Here is a 20,329-nt window from a genome sequence, read left to right as displayed (position 1 = left end):
AGGTGGTGGGGGTAGCAGGAGAGTCTCGCCTCTGTTTCTGCGGCACCTGGGTTTAGCAGAAGCCCCCGACGTCACTTCCTTCGGACTTTCTTTTCCTCATAAAGCAGAAGAAAAGCCGTGACATTTTTCATCAGCAGTCGAGCTTTATTTAATATTCGTCTACGTGCTTGGCCGCCGCGCCCCACAGCGAGCCAGTCCTTGTTGTGGCGTCAGTGAAACTGCACGCTTCAGAGGGAACTACTTTGCCGCGCACGGCCCCGGTGCATGAACATCCGGGCCCTGGGCGCACGAACAAATTCTGACGGAGTGAAAACGAGGGTTAAATCGCTATTCAGGAGAAGGATATGTCGGACCGCGAGAGTGGAGATGACCAGCCTCAGGGTCAAAGTAAGAGATGATTTCTGCCCATCGCTCACGTAGAATTTGATGCTGTATCTTTCTGCACTTTAGAAATGACTGAGGGCTGTTTAAATAATGTTTTCTGGCTCGGCGAATGCTAGGATCTTCCTGCCAAGTCAGTTCAAGATGGCGCGTGAAGTAACCAACCCACATATCTTGCAATTTCTAGTGTCAAACGAAGTGTAGTTGGCGTTAATCGTTGTGGACAACGCTCACCAGTGGTTCGACGCGTGTGTTAGTACCGAGGACAGGGGAAGTCACTTCCATATTCTCCTGTCGACTTGTTCTAGGGCCCTCGGCCGTAGCTCGGTCCGAGGTTATCGCAGTGAAGACAGAAGAAATTAGCCCTTTAGTTTGTGTTCAAACCAGTGATCGTGAAAAGAAACAGTCGCCGAGGTGTTACCTCGTTGCGTAAATGACACTTGCATAATAACATAGCCCAGCGTTGTCGCAAGGAATTGTTCTTGACCTAGGTTAAGTATGGGTCTGGTCTACTGACATTGATGTTAAGCCCTTTCACAGTTCAAGGGACAGGGCCTAAGTATGCCAGACACACTCCTTGACACGCCAAGATGTTTGCAGCATGTTTTGTTCGGCATGTCTCCTTCTGGGAGTTGTGCTGTGGCCATGATAATTGTAACTTTGACAGCCATCAGTTATAAAATAAAAATATTGATCCTTTAGTTATATTCAGACTAACATAGATAGGCTTTTATTTGTGGAATGAGGATTCATTTGTCTTGCCTGGGCAGCATTCTAACAGAACTGCTATGAGGAGAAAAGGTTTATTTTTTGTTTCAAACAATTTAGTGTTTATGTGGAAAAATTTGTGTTTATATAGTATATTTACTTGTCAGTGCAGTTGTTAGTGAAAATAAATGATAAGTGTCGCTCTATTGAGGCTATGGAAGTCTTAGTGTAGATTGTTTGTGCTGTTGGCCCTGTCAAAATCTCAAGGTCAATCTGAAACAAGCTTGTTTCTCATTTCACATTAATTTGAATGGGAGTTGCTGTCATTGAAACCTTGTGACGTAATGTATATTTCATTGGAAAGATGGTTATTCTGTCAATATGCTTCTGTTGCTACAATTGTCAACCACCTTTTATAAAAGCCAGGAACTTTTGTCCCTTTGTTTATATGGCACTCTTGGAGTCCAAACTCTCTCTAGCACTACTTTCCTGTCATCCAACTTTGAAATTTTAGTACCATTGTGGTTCAAATTTGTTGTTTATTAACAGCTGCCATTTTGTGGTTGCAGGTAAATACGGACAAGGAGGCATGGATAACGTCGGCAACTCCGATTTTGACTCCGGTAAGCACCTTTAGCTCGCTCGCTAGAACTCCCACATGTCCACGCGACCTTCTTGATAGTCAATGTCCAAGATGAGCGGATCAATCAACGAGCGGCCGCGCTGCGCCCCGCCACGCCTCGCCTCGCCACGCCCCCTCCGCGCGCCTTGCCCCCACCACGCCCCCTCGCCCGGACGACTGTCACCGCCGTTTGAGACATTTAGTCCGCATTCCGCGCTGCGAGCCGCGACGCTGCGACCGCACTGCAGCGAGTGGTGCAGCAGGATGGCGGGCTGCATGGCGGGGTGCATGGCGACGCCGCGGTCGTTCTGGCAAACGCGGCCAGGAAGCGGTGCCAGAGCGTCACTGCGCCGACCTGGCTGCCAAAAAGGGCTGTGGAGCGTTTTGACACACGGCCTTGGCGGGACTCGAACCCGCTCCCCGCTGCACCGAGTGCCGTGCCCGCCGTGCACGAGGCCTGCTTGCACTTGGCCGGTGGCGGCGGCGCGGTGACCTTGACGTGCACCAGGTGAAAACGCTTGGCTTTGCGCTCGGCGGCGGACGCGGCGGACGCGGCGCCTGCTCGGTCAGCTGATTCCCTTGACGGGGAAGTCGGCGCTGCTTCCCCCCTCCGCCCGCCTCGTCTCCGCGCTGCTCCGCGCTCCGCCCGCACGGCGCCTGCCGCTTGCACCGGTCGCGCCGTCGCGGCGGCCCCGGCTGCAGGCGCTGCAGGGAGTCAGCTGACTGCGGTGCCCCGCCTGGTCCCGCCCCTTCCCTCCCCTCGCCGCGTTTCTTCGGCTGCACCAGCCAGCCATGCAGAGGAGGGTCACCCCGCCCCGCCATGCCACGCCCTACCCCACACCGCGCCACGGTGTGCTGCCCCGCCGGCCCCGCGGCCTCCGAGGGGTGGCCGCGAGGGGTGGCCCCGAGGGGTGGCCGCGAGGTGGCCCCGAGGGTGGCCGCGGGGTGGCCCGAGGGGCCCCGAGGGGTGGCCCCGAGGGGTGGCTCTCTGGCCGCCTGTGGGGCCGTCGTCTCGGACGCGCACCGCAGCGACCCCTTGCAGGCCGGGCAGGCCGCTGCGGACGGGCTGATTTTACTGGCGTGGGCGTGCATACACACTGATATCGCGCGCCCGAGCCATGCAGCCTTGCCGCACTGCGCCCCGCCCCGCCCCGCCCCGCCCCGCGCCGTGGCGGTATGGCGCGTGCTATTTCGAGCGGCCCTTCGGCGGACGCGGCGAAAGCGGCGCTGCGGTCTGCAACGCGGCAAACGCACTGGCCGCCGCTGGCCGCCCCCCACCGCGGGTCCTTGGGATTCCAGTGGAAGGGCCCATCGGCGACCCGTCGGCCTGCTGCGGATGGCCTCCTCGAAGCGTGTCGCGGCGCTTAGGTGGGCAGGCCCTGCAGGTGAGGTGTGCCCGCGCTGTCCTTGGCGCCGCGCTCGCGCCCGTGACCCCTGCCACGGCCCCGCCACGGCACCGCCACGGCGTGCTCTCGTGCACTCCGCAGCGTGCTGGCCGACGTCAACATATGGACCGAGCCGGATCGATCCGCTGGCGGTCGCTGGCGGTACTCCCCAACCCCCGCTTTGTTTTCTTTGGCCGTGCTTCCGCCCGGACGTGGAGGGTACCCTCTCCGCCAGCCCTGCCGCCCTGGCGCCGGACCCGCACGACGGCCCCGTCGGAGTGGCGTCGCCAATCTACTCATCGCAATGAGAATTTCATCACGCGGGGAAGGGGGTGTCGAGGGGTGAGGCCGACTTCGCCTTCCCCTGGAGCCCGGAGCCAGCCCGGCTCGGCCTGGCCCTGCCTGCGCCGCGGCGCTGCGCTGCTCATTCAAAATTGAAGGCTATTGGCCTTGCTCAGCCCTTGCTCCACGCGTGGCGCGACTGTGTGACTTGGTGCCGAGGCGCTGGCTGTAGCTCGCTGGCTGTAGCTCGCTGGCTCGCTGTGTCGAATTAAAGCATGAACCAGGCCGCCGAGGCTAGCTGCCCATTTGTTCCGTTTGGCTCGCGTGCGCGCCGTTGTCTCGCTGCTCATCACTCATGCCGTTTTTTGGGCCGCGTTTTAGCGCGGCTTTCGGGGCGTCGCCGATAGGACCGATAAAAAGGGGTGGGGGGGAGGCTGGTGACGACGTGCCTGCCGTGTCACCAGTGACGCAGCGGAGAGGCGTGACGCGGCGGGGCGTATGACGTGTCGCGACATTCCACCGCCATGAGTTGGTCGCCGGTCCGACTCCCCCTCTCTCTGTCTCTCTTCCTCTTTCGCCGTTCCTCTTGCTGTCCCTCTTCATGGCGCACTCGACCTGCTCTTCACCTCTCCTCCTCCTCCTCCTTCCGTCCATAAACATGAATGAAGTTCCGAGTACGAGACACAAGACGCGCGGGGAGGGGTCGGGCCGTGCGCGTAGAGTCGCGGCGTGGCGTGGCGCGGCGCGGCCGTCAGTGTGAATGGGCCCGGGAGGCCCGGGTCTGCGTGGTCCGCGCCGTTCCCCGTGCATCAGTGTGGTGGTGGGGCCCGAACGGCGCGGTGCAAGATAGCTCGGCGACATGAAGGACCGCGACGCGCGCGCCGGTCTTGACGACCGCGACGACGGCTACGTCGGCTTCGGCCGCGGCGGCGCCGGCCTCGAGGACAGGCTGGCCGGCGGGGTCGGGGACTTCCGCGTCGACGCGTCGCAGGGCCCGGCGGACGGCGACGGCCGCGACGCCGCCCCCTGGAAGGTGCTCTACTGGACTCCCCCCGGTATGCGGCGACGCGCGGCGACGCGATGTAGTGCCACCGTGTTTTGCGTGTGCAGGTGTCAAGTGCGTGCGCCCGGCCAAGTGTTGCGCAATGGCCGTCAAGATGCGCCCGGCCCGCCGAGTGGCCGAGTGCGGTGCCAAGTGCAAGTGAGAGTGGCGGAGCGCCGCGGTGCGCGCACGCGGCGTTTGTCTGTGCCCGCCGCACCGCGGCCGTTGACATCTGGGGCCGGCGCCTGAGACGCGCTATGCTCGCTATGCGCTGAATTGGGAGCGGCCCCTCCCCCTCCTCTTGTGCAATCGTACGCGTGTGCGCGTGGGAGCCTTGTTTTTGATGTCTTCGGCGGTGAGCGCGCCTGGCCCCAGGCCCAGCCCCCCAGGCCCAGGCGGCCACGGCGGCACTGCACTGCCATGGCACTGCACAGCCTGCTGCAGCGCGTCATCGTCGTCGTCAACGCCAGTCGCGGACGGCCGAGACGCTGCATAATGCACCGCGTCTGGCTGACGGTGTTGTTGACCTCGCGGCCCGCGCGGGGGGCATGCACTCGTGTACAGACTACTCGGTATTGCACGTGCATTGCGTCATTGAAAATGTTTCGTCGCATTGGCCTCATAATGGTGCTTGGGTGCGCGTCATGCCGGGCCTGTGCGCACGGGGTATGACGCGAGTGCATGCCGCCTCACCGGCCGGCGGTGTGTCTGCCACCCGTGCGGTGTCTGGGGTAGGTCGAGCTCCCCTGGCTGGCCGTGCAGTGCGTCTGAGCTGGGGTAGGTCGAGCTCCCACGGCCAAGGTGGCTCCAGCGAACGACCCCACGGCCGAGGTGGCGTTTGGCTGTTGTCAGGATGAATCGGCTGGTCCCGCGCTTTGCCTCAGCCGCCCGGCGCGTCATCGGTCGGTGACTCGCCTCTCCCTGCTTGGCCTGCACCGGGTGGGAGTTGGCAGTTCGCGGAACGACGGCCGATACTCGGGCCGTGAGGCTGGTCGCGGTCCGGGATGGGGCGGGTGGCGTGCGCGGCGTGCGCGCCGTGCTGCCGGCCGGCAGGCCGTCCCGTACGCATGCCTGTCGGCGTGCGGCCTACGCTCCGGGCGCTCGCTCCGCGCCGCACTCCGCGCCGGCCGGCTTGGCTGCGCGGATGCAGTTTGCTCCGGGACTATCTGCAGCGCGCGCCGGGTGGCGTCTTTTGGAACCCCCGCACGCTGCGACTGCCGCGCGCGCCGGGGGGCGGGGGCGGCTTTCCGGACGTCAGTCTGGCCACGTCGCTGTGACTGCTGCGCGCGGCGGCGGCCGGGTTTTGGAACCTGGCGGCTCTTGGCCGTAATCTGGCGTCGCCGCGTCGTCGTTGGCATTTCGAGGTGTTTGCCCGGACGGGGGCTCCTTATCGGCGCTGCAGCTCGCATGCCGGCCGAACGGCGCATGGTGTGTGGCCAGTGTATCGGTGACTCACGCGCCCCAACCTCTTGGCCGTGAATCAGCGGGACTTCCCGCCCCGCTTCCGGGTCTGTCTCTCTCGCACCCCCACCGGCCTACCGGTCGCCCCGTGAGTGCGACAGAGCAATGCCTCCCACTTCCGCCATCCTCTGCGGGGCCGTCGCTGGGCTGGGCGCCGCTAATGAAAAGTTGGTTCCCTTTGAAGTCCGCTGGCTGGTGCTGCGGCTGTGACTTGCCGCGCGAGTTCGGAACGCGACACGAGTCGCGCCGAAGGGTCGTTGGGTCGCCCTGTCTCTCTCGCGCTCATGGGGCGTGCTGCGTGGTGCGAGAGAGACAGAGCGTCGCTGTTTGGCTGCTGGAACGTGACGCCCGCCGGGAGGTCGAGAGCTAGCCGCCCTTTGAGTTTGCTTGCCGCTGTGCGTCAGCAGCGTCAGCGGAGCCATGGCGGGGCCATGACGCGGAAGGGGGCGGACGGGCGGCGCCTGCGGAGGGCGAGATAGGCCGCCGCGTCACCCTGCTTGAAGCCCTGCCGCCAAGCCTGCCGCCCTGCCGCGGCTCTGGAGTGGCTCTTGGGTGGCCTACCCTGACAGGCGCTCGTTGGCCCGTCACCCGACCCCCCCCCCCTTTCCACCCCCGCTCTCATAACGCGCATTCTTGGCATCGCCTTATCTCAAGTGTGTGTCTGAGAAAGAGAGAGTGCGTGCGTGTGCGTGCGTGTTTGGGCCGCATGCGTCTCGCGCCCTATCCGTCATGAGCACGTCACGGGACGCCTACCGGCCCGCCTCGCCGCGGCCCAGATAAAGGAAAGGCTTTTCGGCAGGCGAGGCGCCTAAGGCGCCGACCAAAGTTCGCCGAGCGATGCTGTGCACGCGGCGCCCAAGGCGGCCAAGGCGTCGGAGCGGCGCGCACGTGAACGAAACCCCCTTGTTGAGCTGCGGTGGGCTCGTCCTTTGTCCTGCGTTACGTAACTGGTGGACGCGGGCGGGACCCGGCCTCCCGGCCCCACCCCCTGGAACGCCGGTCCACGCCGGCTCCTTTCCACCCCGCGCCGCCTCGCCCCGCCTCGGCCCGCGCGCCACCCCCTCTCCCGAGCCGAAGCGCCAAGCGCGAAGCTCTAGGGTTGAGGCACGCCAGGCACCCCGAAGGTCCCGCTGCCCGCCGCCACCCCGCGCCGTGCCCTTCACCCCCACCCCCAGGGTGGGCCAGGGCAGCCATGGCCGGCCAGGCTCACCCGAGTTGCCGTAGGGGCGGTAGGGACCGGTAGGGACGAGGCGGGCCCGCGCCCCACCCCAACAGCTGTTGTCGTCAGCTGGGTCCCGCGCCCCGCCGCGGCGCTTCGGCCGCGCTAGCCCGCGCTCGCGGACGGGCTGCGGGCGCCACCTAGCGGCCGCGCGAGGCACCACGCCGCCCAGGACGCCAGGCTCGCTGCTTCGGATACGCGCCGCGCGCGCCGCTAGCCTGCCTTGGCTGGGGCCTCGGGGGGCCGGGGAAGGGGTCCAGGTGGGGGGCGTGTGGGGGGCGGCACCAGGCATTGATCGGCTCGGGGCGTGGCGGGGCGTGGCGGGGCGTGGCGGCGGTGGAGGCGGCACTGCTGTATGGCCTTGCCCCCTCTCGCTTCGTCCTTTTGCTACCTCCCTTCCCCCCCCCTCCCCTCCGGCCATCCTTTGTGGCGTTTTCACTTGCAAGTCTTCGTGGATGTTGTGTGTTGATTGAGAACAGCCCCTGTTCCCCATGTTGGCACCTGGACAGCCTGGACGGCCCCGCCCGCCTTTTGTCCCTCAGACTGATTCCGAGAGTCGTTTTCGTCGTTCTGTTTCCCTCGCACTCACGCGGCGTCTCGTATAGGTGCGAGAGAGACGGAGCGACGAAACCGACTCTCGGAATCAGTGTGCTGCGCGGGATGTCGATGGCGTGCTGGCTGGGCCCGAAGCGACCCGTCGCCGCCAACCCGCGAACCCGTGACGTGCTTGGGGATGCTGGGCTTGTCTGAAGCCATTGAATGGCGATCCAGCCCCTGGGCCAGCCCCTGGGCCAGCCCGCCTATCCCGGCTGTCTCGCTCAAAGGGCCCCGATTATGTTTGGTTTGGTCTCCTCCGGCCGGACTTGAGCCGGAGTGGGCGACGGATCTCGGGCGAGGCGGCGCGGTCCTTGGCCCGTTCGCCTGGGCGGCCTGGATGGCCGGGATGCTGGGGCCGGACGACAACGCGAAAAACTTTGAAAATGAATGAACCTACCTGTAGATTTGGTGACATTTTGTAGCGCAAACTGATGATGGTTGACTAACGCCCCTGTTTGTTTGTTTGTTGTGTTGCAGGTAAGTGGTCGGGTGAAACGACGCCCCAGAGCTCGCCGTCGGTAGGGGCCACCACACCATCAAAGACCAGGGCCGGACAGGCGCAGCACAGGGATGCCAGGGAACCCAGGGAACCAAGCAGCGGGTTCGTTTATCCGGGCGACGGGGTTTATGTGTTTGTGGTCGGCTAGGTTGGGGTCTACCGGTCTACCTGTGGTTGGGGTCTAGCGTGCACGGGGAGAGGGTGTTGTGCAAGGGTGTCGAGTCTCTGCCGAGCGACGCCGGAGAGTAGGTTAGCAAGACGGACGGTGTCCTGTAGTAAGTTGCCTCTGTCCAAGTCTTTCTTATCGTTGCATCCCTTCTGCCTGTACCGGTTCTCCTACTTACAAGGGCTGTAAAATGGTGGTGGTCGTATCGTGGGAACCAGTTTTTCTCACCAACGTCGGGGGTCTCTCTTTCTTTTTCGTGATGGGGTCTTCTCTTTATGGCATACTGACTGAGGCTGGTGTAGTGAGAAATGCCGATTCGTGGTTCTGCTAGTGCTACGCATTTAAGATGTGTGTGTGTGTGTGTTTGCGAGGAAGGCTGGCCCGGGGTAGGGGGACTACTAGACGCGATCTACGCCGCCTGGATATTGACACGGGCTGTTTCCACTGCCGACTACACTGTGGGTGCCGGAGAGGCGTCCGCTAGCAGTGGACTGATCCCGAGAGTTGTGTTCGTCGCTGTCTCTCTCGCACCCCTCCGAGACGCCCCCGTGAGTGCGAGAGAGACACGAACACGGCTCTCGGCCTGCGGGCTAACTGGGCGCCCACGTGGAGCTTGTCGGTCCGCGCGGTGTGCGCATGGTGGGGCCGCACCTACTCATTTCCGATCGACGGTACGCGAGCTCGGCCCCGCGCCGCCCGCGCCGCCGCCCTGTCTGCGGGTACTTCTCCGGGCGCGGGGAGGGGAGGGGAGGGGGCGGCGGGCCGAGGCTAGCTCGAGGGCTAGCTGGCCGGCGCGGTCCGGTGCTTCGGGTTGCTTGGGGTGGGGGGGAGTTGGGTTGGTCCTGAGTAGATGGCGGCGTTATTGGCATCCTCTGGGTTGGATTTTGGAGGGCTCGGCGGCTCGGCGTCGAGGAGGAGGAGAAGGACGCCGAGGGGCAGGGCGGGAGGGGCGGCAGCTCTCGAGCCCGCTTCGGCTCGCTGTGCGTTACGTCAGCACGCGCGTTGCTCCCGCTGCTCTCGGCCGGGGATCTGCGAAGGCTGCGGACGCTGCGAAGGCTGCGGAGGCGGGGGGTGGCGGTGGGGTGGGTTGGGGTTGGGGCGTAGTAAGGGGTGAGTGACCCTAGGCCTGCTCCGCCTGCTCCCGGTTTTGCCCCCCCCCCCCCCCCCCGCTTGTTGCCAAGCGTCCCCCGGCCCCCTCGGCGCCTCTACCCGCGGCCAGCAGCGCCGCCCCGCTTCGCGCTTCGCCTTGTTGGCATCTCGTCTCCTCGCCGTTTTGCCGCCTATGGCGCCGCCTCGCCGATTGGCGCGTACTGCGTATTGCGCACCGCGGCCGTCCTGTCTGCCTCACTGGTCGATCGGCGTCACATCGACCAGCCTGCTTGCCAAGGCCTGCCGAGGCCTGCCTGTCCGCCCTAGGAATGCTGGACGGCCAGCCAGGCGTTCGACCGTGTCCTGCACCGCGTGCCGCGATAGCGCCAAGCGTTTTTTGTCCCGGTCGTTTGGCGGGGCTGTCAGGCCTCATCGGCCCGATCGTGCGGCGCCAAATGCAAGGGTGGGTCGGGGTTGGGGGTGGGCGAGGGGCGGTGGTGCTGGTGCACTGGCGGGCACGTTCTGGAGGGGGTGGCTGCCAGTGCTGCCCGTGCTGGCTATGGGGCCATGGGGATGCGACACTGTGGCATCTTTGGAGGGGGCGGGCGGGGGGATGGTGCGGTCAGCTGAGGCGCCCCCCGCCCCCGCCCAGCCCCCGCCCGGCGCGTGCCCCCGCCCTTTGCTGGAGGGGTGGGGGTGGGGGTGGGGCTCCCTGGTCTCGGTGGGCTCGGCGCGGCGGCGCGGCTCGGCCGGGGCGGGCGCAGTGCGGGTCCGACCGGCGGAGCAGCGCGAGGCCTTGCCCAGCCTTGCCGTCCGAGTCGAGCAGGGCGGAGCAGGGCTAGCCGAGGCCAACAGGGACGGGGCCTGGGTTCGAGCCCAGCCGGAGCACGCCGTCGTGGAGTCGCTTGCGGAGCGGCCATATTGATCTTCGCGTGGGCCCTTCCCCTTTCCTCCCCCCAGACCCCCGGGTCACTGCACCCCGCGGGTCCACCCCTGTGGGCCGCCCCCGCCCCCTTCCCCCGCGAGCAACTAGTGCGGTGTGACCTTGGTGCGCGCACGCGCCTACCCCCCGGGCCGTGGTGCCTGGGCCCTGCCTGGGCCCTGCCTGCGCCCAACCGTCCCGGCGTGGCCTGACGGCCTCACGGCCTCTTGGCCTGACCCACATATGCAGCTCATGCCGCGGAGTGGAGCTGCCGTGGCGTGGGCGCACTGCCCAGCCTCCCTGTGCGCCACCGCGCTGTGCCTGGCCCTCGCCCTCGCCCTCGGCCTGGTCTGACTCTGCATCCACCCGCCGTCCATCTTGGCGCGCCTCGTGATGCGCGAGCAGCGAGAGCAGAGCGAGCGGAGCGAGCCCAGCCGAGGCCAAGCAGTCGCCTGAGCAGCCCCGTGCGCGGTGAACGTCACCCCGCCACGCTCGCGTCGCTCCGCGCCAGGCAGGCTCGGCGAGGCGCTCGCGACGCCAAGGCGACGCAGCACTCCCACCGACACCTGTACGAGAACGGCCGCGCCGTGGCGTGGTACGGCCCCAAGCACGCCAAGCACGGCGCCAGGCAGGCGGGCAGGCCCGAGGGCAGGCCACCGCGGCCCCCGGGCAGCCTCGGCGGCCTGGGCGGTCTGGGTGGCCTGGGCGGCCTGGGCGGCCTGGCCAGGGCGGGCATGTTCTCGAGCAAGCCCAGCATGGCCGAGGCCAGGGCCGAGGCCAGCATGGCGCCCGCGCGGCCCTCGCGGCCCCCGCGGGCCCGCCCTTACGACTTCGACATGGAGCACCTGCCCAGGAACAACAACGACGAGCCCAACTTCTTGATTGACTTCGATGACAGTGACCCTGGGGAAGGTGAGCCTGGAGACGGGCTGCTTGGGCGCCACAGGCACCCTGGCGGGGCGCGCTGCCTCGCCTCGCGGGGCGAGGGACTTGTCCGTAGGGGCCCTTCCTTTGTTCCGGAGGGAGGCTGGTGGTTATGTTGCTGGGGCTGTACTTAGTTGTGTGTGTGCGTGGTGTGATGGGTAGCTCTGAACGAATGGAAATCCTTAGTGTCAAGAAAATACATCAATGAGTATTTAAGTCAAATCGTTTCAATCTCTTGTTTTTGTTTTAGGTCAAAACCAGCAGGGCGAACAAGAGCTGGCAACAAAAATGCTGCAAATTCAGTCTAAAAGGTTCTATCTAGATGTGAAACAGAATAGGAGAGGGCGATTTATCAAAGTAGCAGAAGTAAGATACCTTTTTTTTCTGTTTTGTGTTTGAGAGAAAGAGAGAGAGCAGTATTGAGCTTAACTCTGTATTTGACTTTACAGATTAGCGCCGATGGTAGACGAAGCCAAATATTTCTGGCACTATCCACAGCAGCAGATTTTAGAGACCACCTCTCATCATTTAGTGATTATTATGCGTCTCTTGGTATGTCAAATTTACTTTTATTCGTTTTTTTTTTTTGTTTTGTTTTTTTACGAACCCTGTACCATGTAATAACCGTTGCAGGGCCGCCAAACCCAGAATCAATGCCAGAAGATGGCAAGCTAAAATCAGAAATGATGATCAAAGAAAACCGACGCTACTATCTGGACCTGAAAGAGAATTCACGTGGGCGCTTTTTGAGGGTGAGTGTGAGTATAGCGCCTACTCTGGTCTGTTCTATGCTGTGTTGGTTGAAAGTGCTTTGGTGGAGTCACGCCGTTGACTAATGTGGCCGCGGCCCCGCAGTGTGCACAGGTATCTCAGACCATGGTGCGGGGCGGGCCGCGTTCCCAGATAGCCATCCCAGCCCAAGGCATGATCGAGTTCCGGGACGCCCTCACAGACCTCCTGGACGAGTTCGGCACCGACGACGGCGGCTTCAAGGGGGAACTCCCCGAGGGCCGGCATATGCGGGTGGAGAACAAGAACTTTTATTTCGACATCGGCCAAAACAACCGAGGGATCTACATGCGCATTTCAGAAGTAAGCATTTCCCCCGATGCGACCGGACCGCATTCCCTGTATTGACTTTTGTGAAGGATGGAGAGGAATCTGCTCGGCTTGTCCTTTAGCGTGGATGTCTGTGGCTATTGGTGTTGCAGGTTAAGTCGAATTTCCGGACGGCCATCACGGTGCCCGAGAAGTCGTGGGCGCGCTTCCGAGACATCTTCGCCGACTACTGCGACAAGATGAAGGATGGCAACGCGTCCGCGTCGGGAGGTTCGAGTGGGGACAAGGACGCCGTCAGGGACTCCACCAGGGACCCCGTCAGGGACAGGCCCTCGTCAAGCGGCGCGGACGGCGGCCCGGGCACCGGCTCCGGCCCCAAGTGAGGCCCGTGTGCCCTAGACACAATAATGTCCCTTGACTGGTTCAAGGTCCCACGCCAATCCCTCCAAGACGGCCGACACCCACATCGACATCGACGCGAACGCGATAACAGGACTCGTTGACAGTGGGGACCCAGTAGATATTGTAAAGGAAATGAAATTAACAATAGACTCAGTCTGCCGTTGGATTTTGGTCTAGGCTGCCAGGGCTTTCAGTAGAAGATAGTCCTGTATTAATGGAGATTGTTAGTGGGTGAATGAACTAAAGTTGGTATTGGACGGACACTATTTTTGGACTGGGTGGTGCTGCTGTTGCTGCCATTCCATGTTGGTAAAGAGTCGATGGGTCGGCTGGGTGTTGAAATCTTGCACACACTCTTCAAGACAAAGATATAAGGTACAAAGTTGATATGTTCATTCTTGAGCCATATAAGATTGCTGTTGAAACAAAAAAAAAATGTATAGTACTCAGATTTGCAAAGTAATGTGAACATGTGAATTTTAGTCAAGGCAAGAAATTCTTATAGGTGTCAATCAATTAATATTATCTGTTTCTGTTGTTATATGTTTTTATCTTCATAAGAGTCACTGCGTGAACTAAATTGATCTTTACTTATATAGTACATAAATATATAATCTGTTGACGTCTTGTTTTGGCTGTTATTGGAATTCAAACCAAGTTTTTTGTTACATAAAGTTCATTTATTTTGTTTCGTTTTTGTTTTTGTTTTGCTTTGATTAGTCCTTTAATACAAATGTGTTCAAGGATATGTTGGAAAAGTGTACAGCAAAGAATATGCTGAGGCTGTTTAAGTCGCCCATACTTTTATGTTTTGAATGTTCTTCCTTTCATTTTGTTTGAACTGACATCAGCCTGTGATATGCCTTAGCTTACTCAATGGGGCCAACCCATTTCACATTATGCATTAAAGAAATAGATGTTTGTCCCTTTTGACACGGGTCCCAAACATTCATTCTAAATCATTTTGACTACCTTGTAGACGTAACATACACAAAGGCCATGTTGAATTGCTAAGTGAGTGGTTGTGCTCTTGCATGCCTCGTACCATGCCGCCAGCCACTCTGCGGTAAGACAACACTTGTGTGGTATGGTACAAATTATGTATATACCTATACAATCCAAATTTTTTTTTAGAATATGAAATATTGCAGAGCGTTTTGTGAAGGCATGTGTAACCATCAATGTAACCATAAATTGAAGGGTATGCTGCGGTGCAGTCGGTTGAACAATTTGTTGAGTAGGAGACCTCCGTCTGTATGACAGATAAGTGGCTCCAGTATTGATTATATTTGTATAAATCTCTTTGGTCTTTTCCATCTCTTGCGCCTAGCGCTGTTCGTGGACCGTTCTCTTTAATCTAGCCAATTAAATGACCGATTTATTGGAAAGATTGCAAAGAAAAATTGGTTTTCTATGTGTAATTTACATACTACCACAATATTTAACAGAATCATTTTTGTCTTGTTGTGTTTAATAGATTGGTTTAAGAAGTATGTTAAGTACAGTAGGAAGATAAAAGAGAAAATTAACTACTTATTTTGATTGCTTTATTTCTTTGTTGTATTGTTGTAAACAAAGAGAGAAACATGCTCTTTGATGGAGATTTTCAAAGTTTAAATGTGTTGACAAGAGAAAGGTTTAGATGCTGGAAAGGTTTATATTTGAAGTGAAGGTTGGGTGGTGATGATAGACTTAGCACAGAAGGTTATTTTTGGAAGATTCTGCTAAGAGACGCTTGTTGGGGTTGGAATGTTTTGGTTGTTCTCATGATACCTCTCCTCCATCAATATAGTGAAACTATAATTTATTTCATGTTTTATATGATTAAGTAAATGCACATAATGTGCTCCCCTTATTACACTGTCTTTCTTGAAGCCTTTCTGGTTCAACCAGTATCCATATCATTTGGAAACCTCTGAGACCCAAGCTGTACTTCCACAGCGAGGACCATCATGTCCTCAGGTCCTTAAAACTTTCAAGGACAGCACCTTGACGAACAAAACCAATACACCACACTTGGAGGACATTCCAAAATGAGAGGCTGTTTATTGTTTGGATAATTATATTTTGTGAAGTAATGTGTTTGCATAAAAGTATGCTAGTACTAGTAAAGTACTAAAACAAAGAGCTGCTTCCAACCCCTACCTAGCTTTTTCTCATTACTTCTGTTGTAAGGGTAGCACATTCTGGGTTGCTGGTCAACCCAGTGGAATGAGCAGATTTGTAGATATGAGTTATAAGATATAAGAATTTTTGGAGAGGCTCCAAGAGGCGTTTGAATGTTGTGTTGTTGGCAATGAAATTGTTAATGTGTGTGGTTTTAGCACAGGTGGCAGGCCGATTTTTATGGTGGTAGGGATCTGTACAGACTAGGCTAGATGTCACAGGATGTCACAGAATAAAAAATAAAAAATACATTAAAATTAAAAAAAAGCCTGGGCTGTTGGGAACCTAGCCACTGCTCTGTAATTAGTCAAGACAGGTTTTCTTTTTATTAACTTTCGTCATGAAATGCACGTTTGGTATATGCAGTAAGCAAGTCTCTTTGGTTTTGTTTAAGATCTTTTTCTTTGTTTCTTAATTGATTTTCGTTTTCAATTCTTCTCAAATTGTGATCAATTATGTAATTGTACAGCACAGGTAAATAGGTGGTATGTTGTATCACTGTAGATGCTGAATGGTTTGGGATATAAGCTTATGGGCAGCTTAAAATAGATATTCTACATGGCTATCTAGAATGTTTGCTGTTGCATTTCATTATTTTAAAATTTGTTGTTGATGTGATATTGGACAGGCTTGGAGGCTCGTGAAGTGAGAGCCCTTGTGATGATTCCGCCCGTAAGATTAAGTAAGATTTTTACTGTGAGTGGTCTATGATCAAGCATTTCCAGCTTGCTCAAGGAAAGAGATGGTTTTGATATTTCTGACTAGAGAAAAATGTTCTCCGAGACGTCTTTATTTTATTATGTATGGTAATGATGGCTGGCTTCACGAACCTCCGCGAGGTGCTGTACAATACTGTTCATAGCTGTTTAACACTGTTCTCAAATGTTGAGTTATATGCAGGTGAAAGGATTGGTTTGTAATTTTGGGATTGCTTTCTGGGGAGCTGTCTGTGTGGTACTTGTATGTGCTGTATCAAGCATCAACACACTTTCAAAACGGGTTACCATGTATTATTACTTTTACTATTAATTACTATGATTTGAAGTCAGATCCTTTTTTAATTACACCTAAAATTCAGTTTGCATTTACTTTTTATATGTGTTATTGTAAGCATGATGAAGTTTGCAAAACCATACAAAACTAAGTTTCATCTCAACATCATCTTCACTAAAAATGCAAACACTTCTTTGGCTGGTAATATTAAATATTTTCTGTCTAGACAAATTAAAAGGAATAAAAGCTAGTGGGAGGGTATATTGTCTGTTCATACTGTTTTCTTCCTATCAAGCAAACCAAACCATTTAAATTTTAATATAGCAACTGGCATTATTCTTGGCTCACCTCTTATCTTCAACAGCAACAGGTTAGCTTTTTATAAATAACCGGAAAGAAACTCTTGAAAGTAAAAAAAAAAAAAATTATTTAAAAAAATGTATAAACTTATTGAACTGCCATCTAGTGTAAGAGTTGAGGCGATTTACTCTAGTTGATCTGTTGAAGTAAATCCAAGAGCATATTATCATGTGGGCAATGCACATGTCTGTTTGATTTGTTTTTCTCTTGACTTCTTTTAATTTGTGTAACTTTATCTTTATTTCTCTCTCTAACATCCAGCACATTACAAGTCAAACCCACAGCAACAAGTAAAAAAGTCTTGGAGTCAGTGTTGCATTGCATCAAGAATCTTATTTGTAAAAGCAAGTACACTGCCATTGTCCAAATTCTGGCAGAAAGGCTCCAGTTAAAAGCTTGTTAGGGTCGTTTTTGTACGACAAATCACTTGATCCGTGGGTATCTATTGAATTTTGTCGTTGATTGTACTAAATAGATTTACTTCAGAAGTAGTGCATTACAAAAGTAAACCCACATCTTCTTGTTCAAGAACTTTCCTAGTTCTTTTATGTTAGGATATTTGAATGTCATTCCATAAAAAGTCTCACTTTCTCTCAGTTTTGTCATTTAGGGAACATCTGGGTGTGCTGGGCCCCTAAAATCTGGAATTTTCTTTTCTGTTGCAAATTTTTGAGACTTGGTAACAAAAAAATGATTTTAAAAAAAAGTTATGTATTACCTCGGCTGGAATCCTGTCTTTTTGGTTGTATGTTTTGTGTATTCAATATACTTACACCTTTCAACTTATTTTTTTTGTTTTTAAGACCTGGTTTTGTCTGAACATCTTTCCTCCAGCTCACCCAGCTTTTTGAAGACATGCTACCAAGCCACCTTCAATTATTATCAAGACTTTTAATGCAATGTTTTCATCCCACCCCCTCCTTGTGACAACTTGTGTCCCAGGAGGAAAGAATCATTTTTGCTGCTTGCATGAGTGAATGCAGATGTAGTTTTGGAGACAATAACCTCTGCTTCTTAAAACAGTTCTTGATATTTGGTCAATTTTTGTTTTTGTTATTTTTGGCATAAAAATCAAGTGCTTGTTTTTATTCAAGGGAGCGTTGCCTGTTAGCATTTTTGCTTCAGCCTTTGGTATTTAGTTATTGTTTCTTATTTTTTGTTAATTAGTCTTTAACCATTTTCAGGAATCTGAAATTTGATTTTGTCTTATCCCTCTCTTACTTTTCTTTAAGTCTTTCATATTATCTTTAAATTTCCTTTTCTGTCTTTGATTTAACATTCACTGATGTAAGAGAAGAATGCTGTGGCTGACTGTGTGTATGAATGTATGTAAAGGTGTGGGAGATCTTTGATGTATTGATGTGGCTTTGTAGAAACTGTTGTCCAATTGGGTCAATTTAAGACATTTAAATCTTGTCAAACTTTATCCTTTGCCACTTCTCCAAATTTGATGTTCCCTTAATTATTTCCTTGTGTGAAACTGTATTGAATTGTAAAGCACGGAAATCAGATCAACAAATTCTTAGAAAAAAATTTTTGTATTTACATGAAAAATTGGAAAGTGAATTTTCCTCTGGATAAAGTTGGAGCCAAGTAACTTGGCATTCTAGAGAGCTCAATAGAATCATATGGCGATAAACAAAAAGTTTCTTCTTTAAAAACTATACCCTCACCTCCAACATCCATGAAATCTCACTAACTCTCAATGAAAAATGCAACTGGTACATTTGTAATGATTTATTACTCATACAAGACGAGGTCCTGCCTCTGCAGAAACACGTTTTAATGCATTCAGTCTCTCTTCTACATCCTGTCCTATCCTTGTCTTTTCGGCAATGTTGGTTAAAGAAGACCGAACGTAGTCCTTTACCTTGTCTATTCCTGTCCTTTCGCTGGCAGATATAGCAATTACCTCTTCAAATTGAACAGGTTTGTTGCATTTAAAATATTCAGGCAATTCTTGAGAAAACTCTGGAAAAGAAAAGAAACAATATTACAAACTGATACAAGGGAATAAATCTAGGATGCATAATAGGTTTTTTTACAGTAACTTCAGATTGAAGTTATACCTGATAAACATGTGAGTTTATCTTTGATTTCATTCAGTATGTCATCTGACCCTGGGAGGTCCATTTTATTGACAATCAGAGCCATCGGTTTATCTAAATAATCAGGGTTGTATAGTTCGAGTTCCTAAATGAAAAAGACAATCGTTACAAAAGATAAGCTAGAGGGAGCAAATTCGTTACACCATCACAACATTTCAGGAAAAATTAGAACCTTGTTGAGAAGCATGATGGTTTCAAGGGCTGATCGTTTCTTATGCTGGCTGCTTAGTTGGAAACCACAAACATCAACAACCATCAAAACTAGTTTGGCACGCTCTATGTGACGAAGGAATTTGTGGCCCATACCAAAATTTGCATGGGCACCCTCTATAAGCCCTGGTAGATCAGCCATAGTGATCCTTCGAAAATCTGCATATTCCACTATTCCTATATTTGGTTTAACAGTCGTAACTGAAATTAGATAATTTATTATTAAATACAAACTTAAAGCAGTCCAAGGAAAACATATAACAATAGCATTACTTCAGTGGCAATTTAATTTGACACAGAGGACAACAGGTAATTTCTTTCCATCTTACATGGATAATCTGCTATTCTGGGTTTAGCATTTGAGCATGCTTTAAGTAAAGTAGATTTGCCAGCATTTGGAAAGCCTAGAAGTCCAACATCAGCAATAAGTGACAACTCAAATGTCACATTAAATTTTTGTCCTCTCATTCCAGAAAATCCTGTGGCAGGATTTCCCCCAATGCCGCCTTGAGCTATAAGAACTTTGTCATCTTTCTCATTAACCTCTCCTAGAATGAAATAGTTTTGATTAATGATAGGATACAAAATTAACAAATCACTAGTAATGACTTAAAGAGTAGTTTTGATGAATTACCAATAACGAATTTATCGTCAGATATGGCCTTAACTCCACGAGGAACTCCCACAGTAATGTCAGTCCCTCGAGCACCCATCAGCTTTTTTGCAGCACTGTTCCCCCCATGCCCAGCTTTAATCCTTCTTTCAGGAAAATTTTCAATTACAGTTTTCAGATCTTTGGCTGAAAGAAAAAACTAGAAATGTAGATATCACACAAAGCACAAGGGGAATAATTTTTTTATTATATATTTTAAAAATATGTACATCAAAATTTTTATGAAACTTCTAATGAGAAAATAGGTTTACCTTTTGTTGCCATCATATACACATCACCTCCTTTGCCACCAATGCCACCGAATTTTACATTACCCATCCCTCCGTTACCAGCCTGAATGTTGACATGAACTTTGTCCATATAAGATCCCCGGAATTTCTGGACCAAAATAACAGAACACATGATGATGAAAATAATGAACAAATTTTACACTGATACTCAAAACTTATGCTTTCAAGTAATTTTACAAAACGCATAGCAGTACTTCAGAAGAACATGAGAGAAGAAAGCATTGGTTCTTCCAAGGACTGAATGTTCTGAGTTTTTAAAAGCCTGACAGCTTTGTTCAAACACGACCTACCTTCCTAGCTACTCTTGTGACCTGGATCATCAAAATTTGAGAAAAGTGAACCATGGCAAAATTTATGTACGTATTATTTTGCACGAAAAGGCTATCTCAGAATAACAGCAGCAGACAGTTTGCAATGTTTTGGTTTTGAAGTTTAAGGTTATGCGGTGCTGCGTACTTCCAGCACTAACCACCAGGGGGCGCTGCCACATGTATGAAAAATTCTTCAGAACTGATTGAAGGTTGTTCCCTCGCGGGAAATGGGGTGAGATTTAAATTGGTAGAATTGTAGCGAATTTAGCATCAGTTCAGTGCGACCATTTCCTGAAGCGTTTATATTGTTATTAATATCCAATCTGTCAGCTGTGGAGGAGAAAATGTGTCCAGAGATTGATTGAGGTACAATAAATTTAAAGATCCAATTTATCTACGAGCATTTTATTTCTTACACATACAAAAACAATCTTATATTCAAATACTTAATGAAAAAAAT

The 20,329-nt window shown here is 53.5% G+C and overlaps 2 protein-coding genes across 13 annotated transcripts; one reads left to right on the top strand and one right to left on the bottom strand.

Moving 5' to 3' along the window:
* Positions 1 to 132: 132 nt before the first annotated feature.
* Positions 133 to 17,063, top strand: LOC117653504 (transcriptional activator protein Pur-beta). Of its 12 annotated transcripts, none has more exons than XM_034399214.1 (7): positions 133 to 387; positions 1,659 to 1,712; positions 11,548 to 11,663; positions 11,747 to 11,849; positions 11,931 to 12,055; positions 12,153 to 12,389; positions 12,509 to 17,063. In XM_034399214.1, the coding sequence occupies exons 1-7, from the start codon at positions 345 to 347 to the stop codon at positions 12,737 to 12,739; spliced, it is 909 nt and encodes a 302-aa protein (XP_034255105.1). In that variant the 5' UTR covers positions 133 to 344; the 3' UTR covers positions 12,740 to 17,063. The 12 variants fall into 12 exon arrangements, with proteins under 12 accessions (XP_034255105.1, XP_034255097.1, XP_034255098.1 ...); XM_034399206.1 differs by having other exon boundaries at positions 141 to 387; positions 12,500 to 17,063; XM_034399207.1 differs by lacking the exon at positions 133 to 387 and adding an exon at positions 459 to 514 and having other exon boundaries at positions 12,500 to 17,063.
* Positions 17,064 to 17,999: 936 nt separating this feature from the next.
* On the bottom strand, positions 18,000 to 20,013 carry LOC117653503 (GTP-binding protein 10 homolog). The gene is made up of 7 exons (XM_034399201.1): positions 19,849 to 20,013; positions 19,520 to 19,646; positions 19,230 to 19,394; positions 18,925 to 19,143; positions 18,558 to 18,796; positions 18,347 to 18,470; positions 18,000 to 18,248 (listed from the first exon to the last, which is right to left on the bottom strand). Exons 1-7 carry the CDS (start codon positions 19,900 to 19,902, stop codon positions 18,022 to 18,024), a joined length of 1,155 nt encoding a protein of 384 aa, XP_034255092.1. The 5' UTR covers positions 19,903 to 20,013; the 3' UTR covers positions 18,000 to 18,021.
* Between the last annotated feature and the right edge of the window lie 316 nt (positions 20,014 to 20,329).

The sequence above is a fragment of the Thrips palmi genome, unplaced genomic scaffold (genome assembly GCF_012932325.1).
Source record: "Thrips palmi isolate BJ-2018 unplaced genomic scaffold, TpBJ-2018v1 HiC_scaffold_8, whole genome shotgun sequence".
NCBI lineage: Eukaryota > Metazoa > Arthropoda > Insecta > Thysanoptera > Thripidae > Thrips > Thrips palmi.
This window is presented reverse-complemented; position numbering and strand designations above follow the sequence as displayed.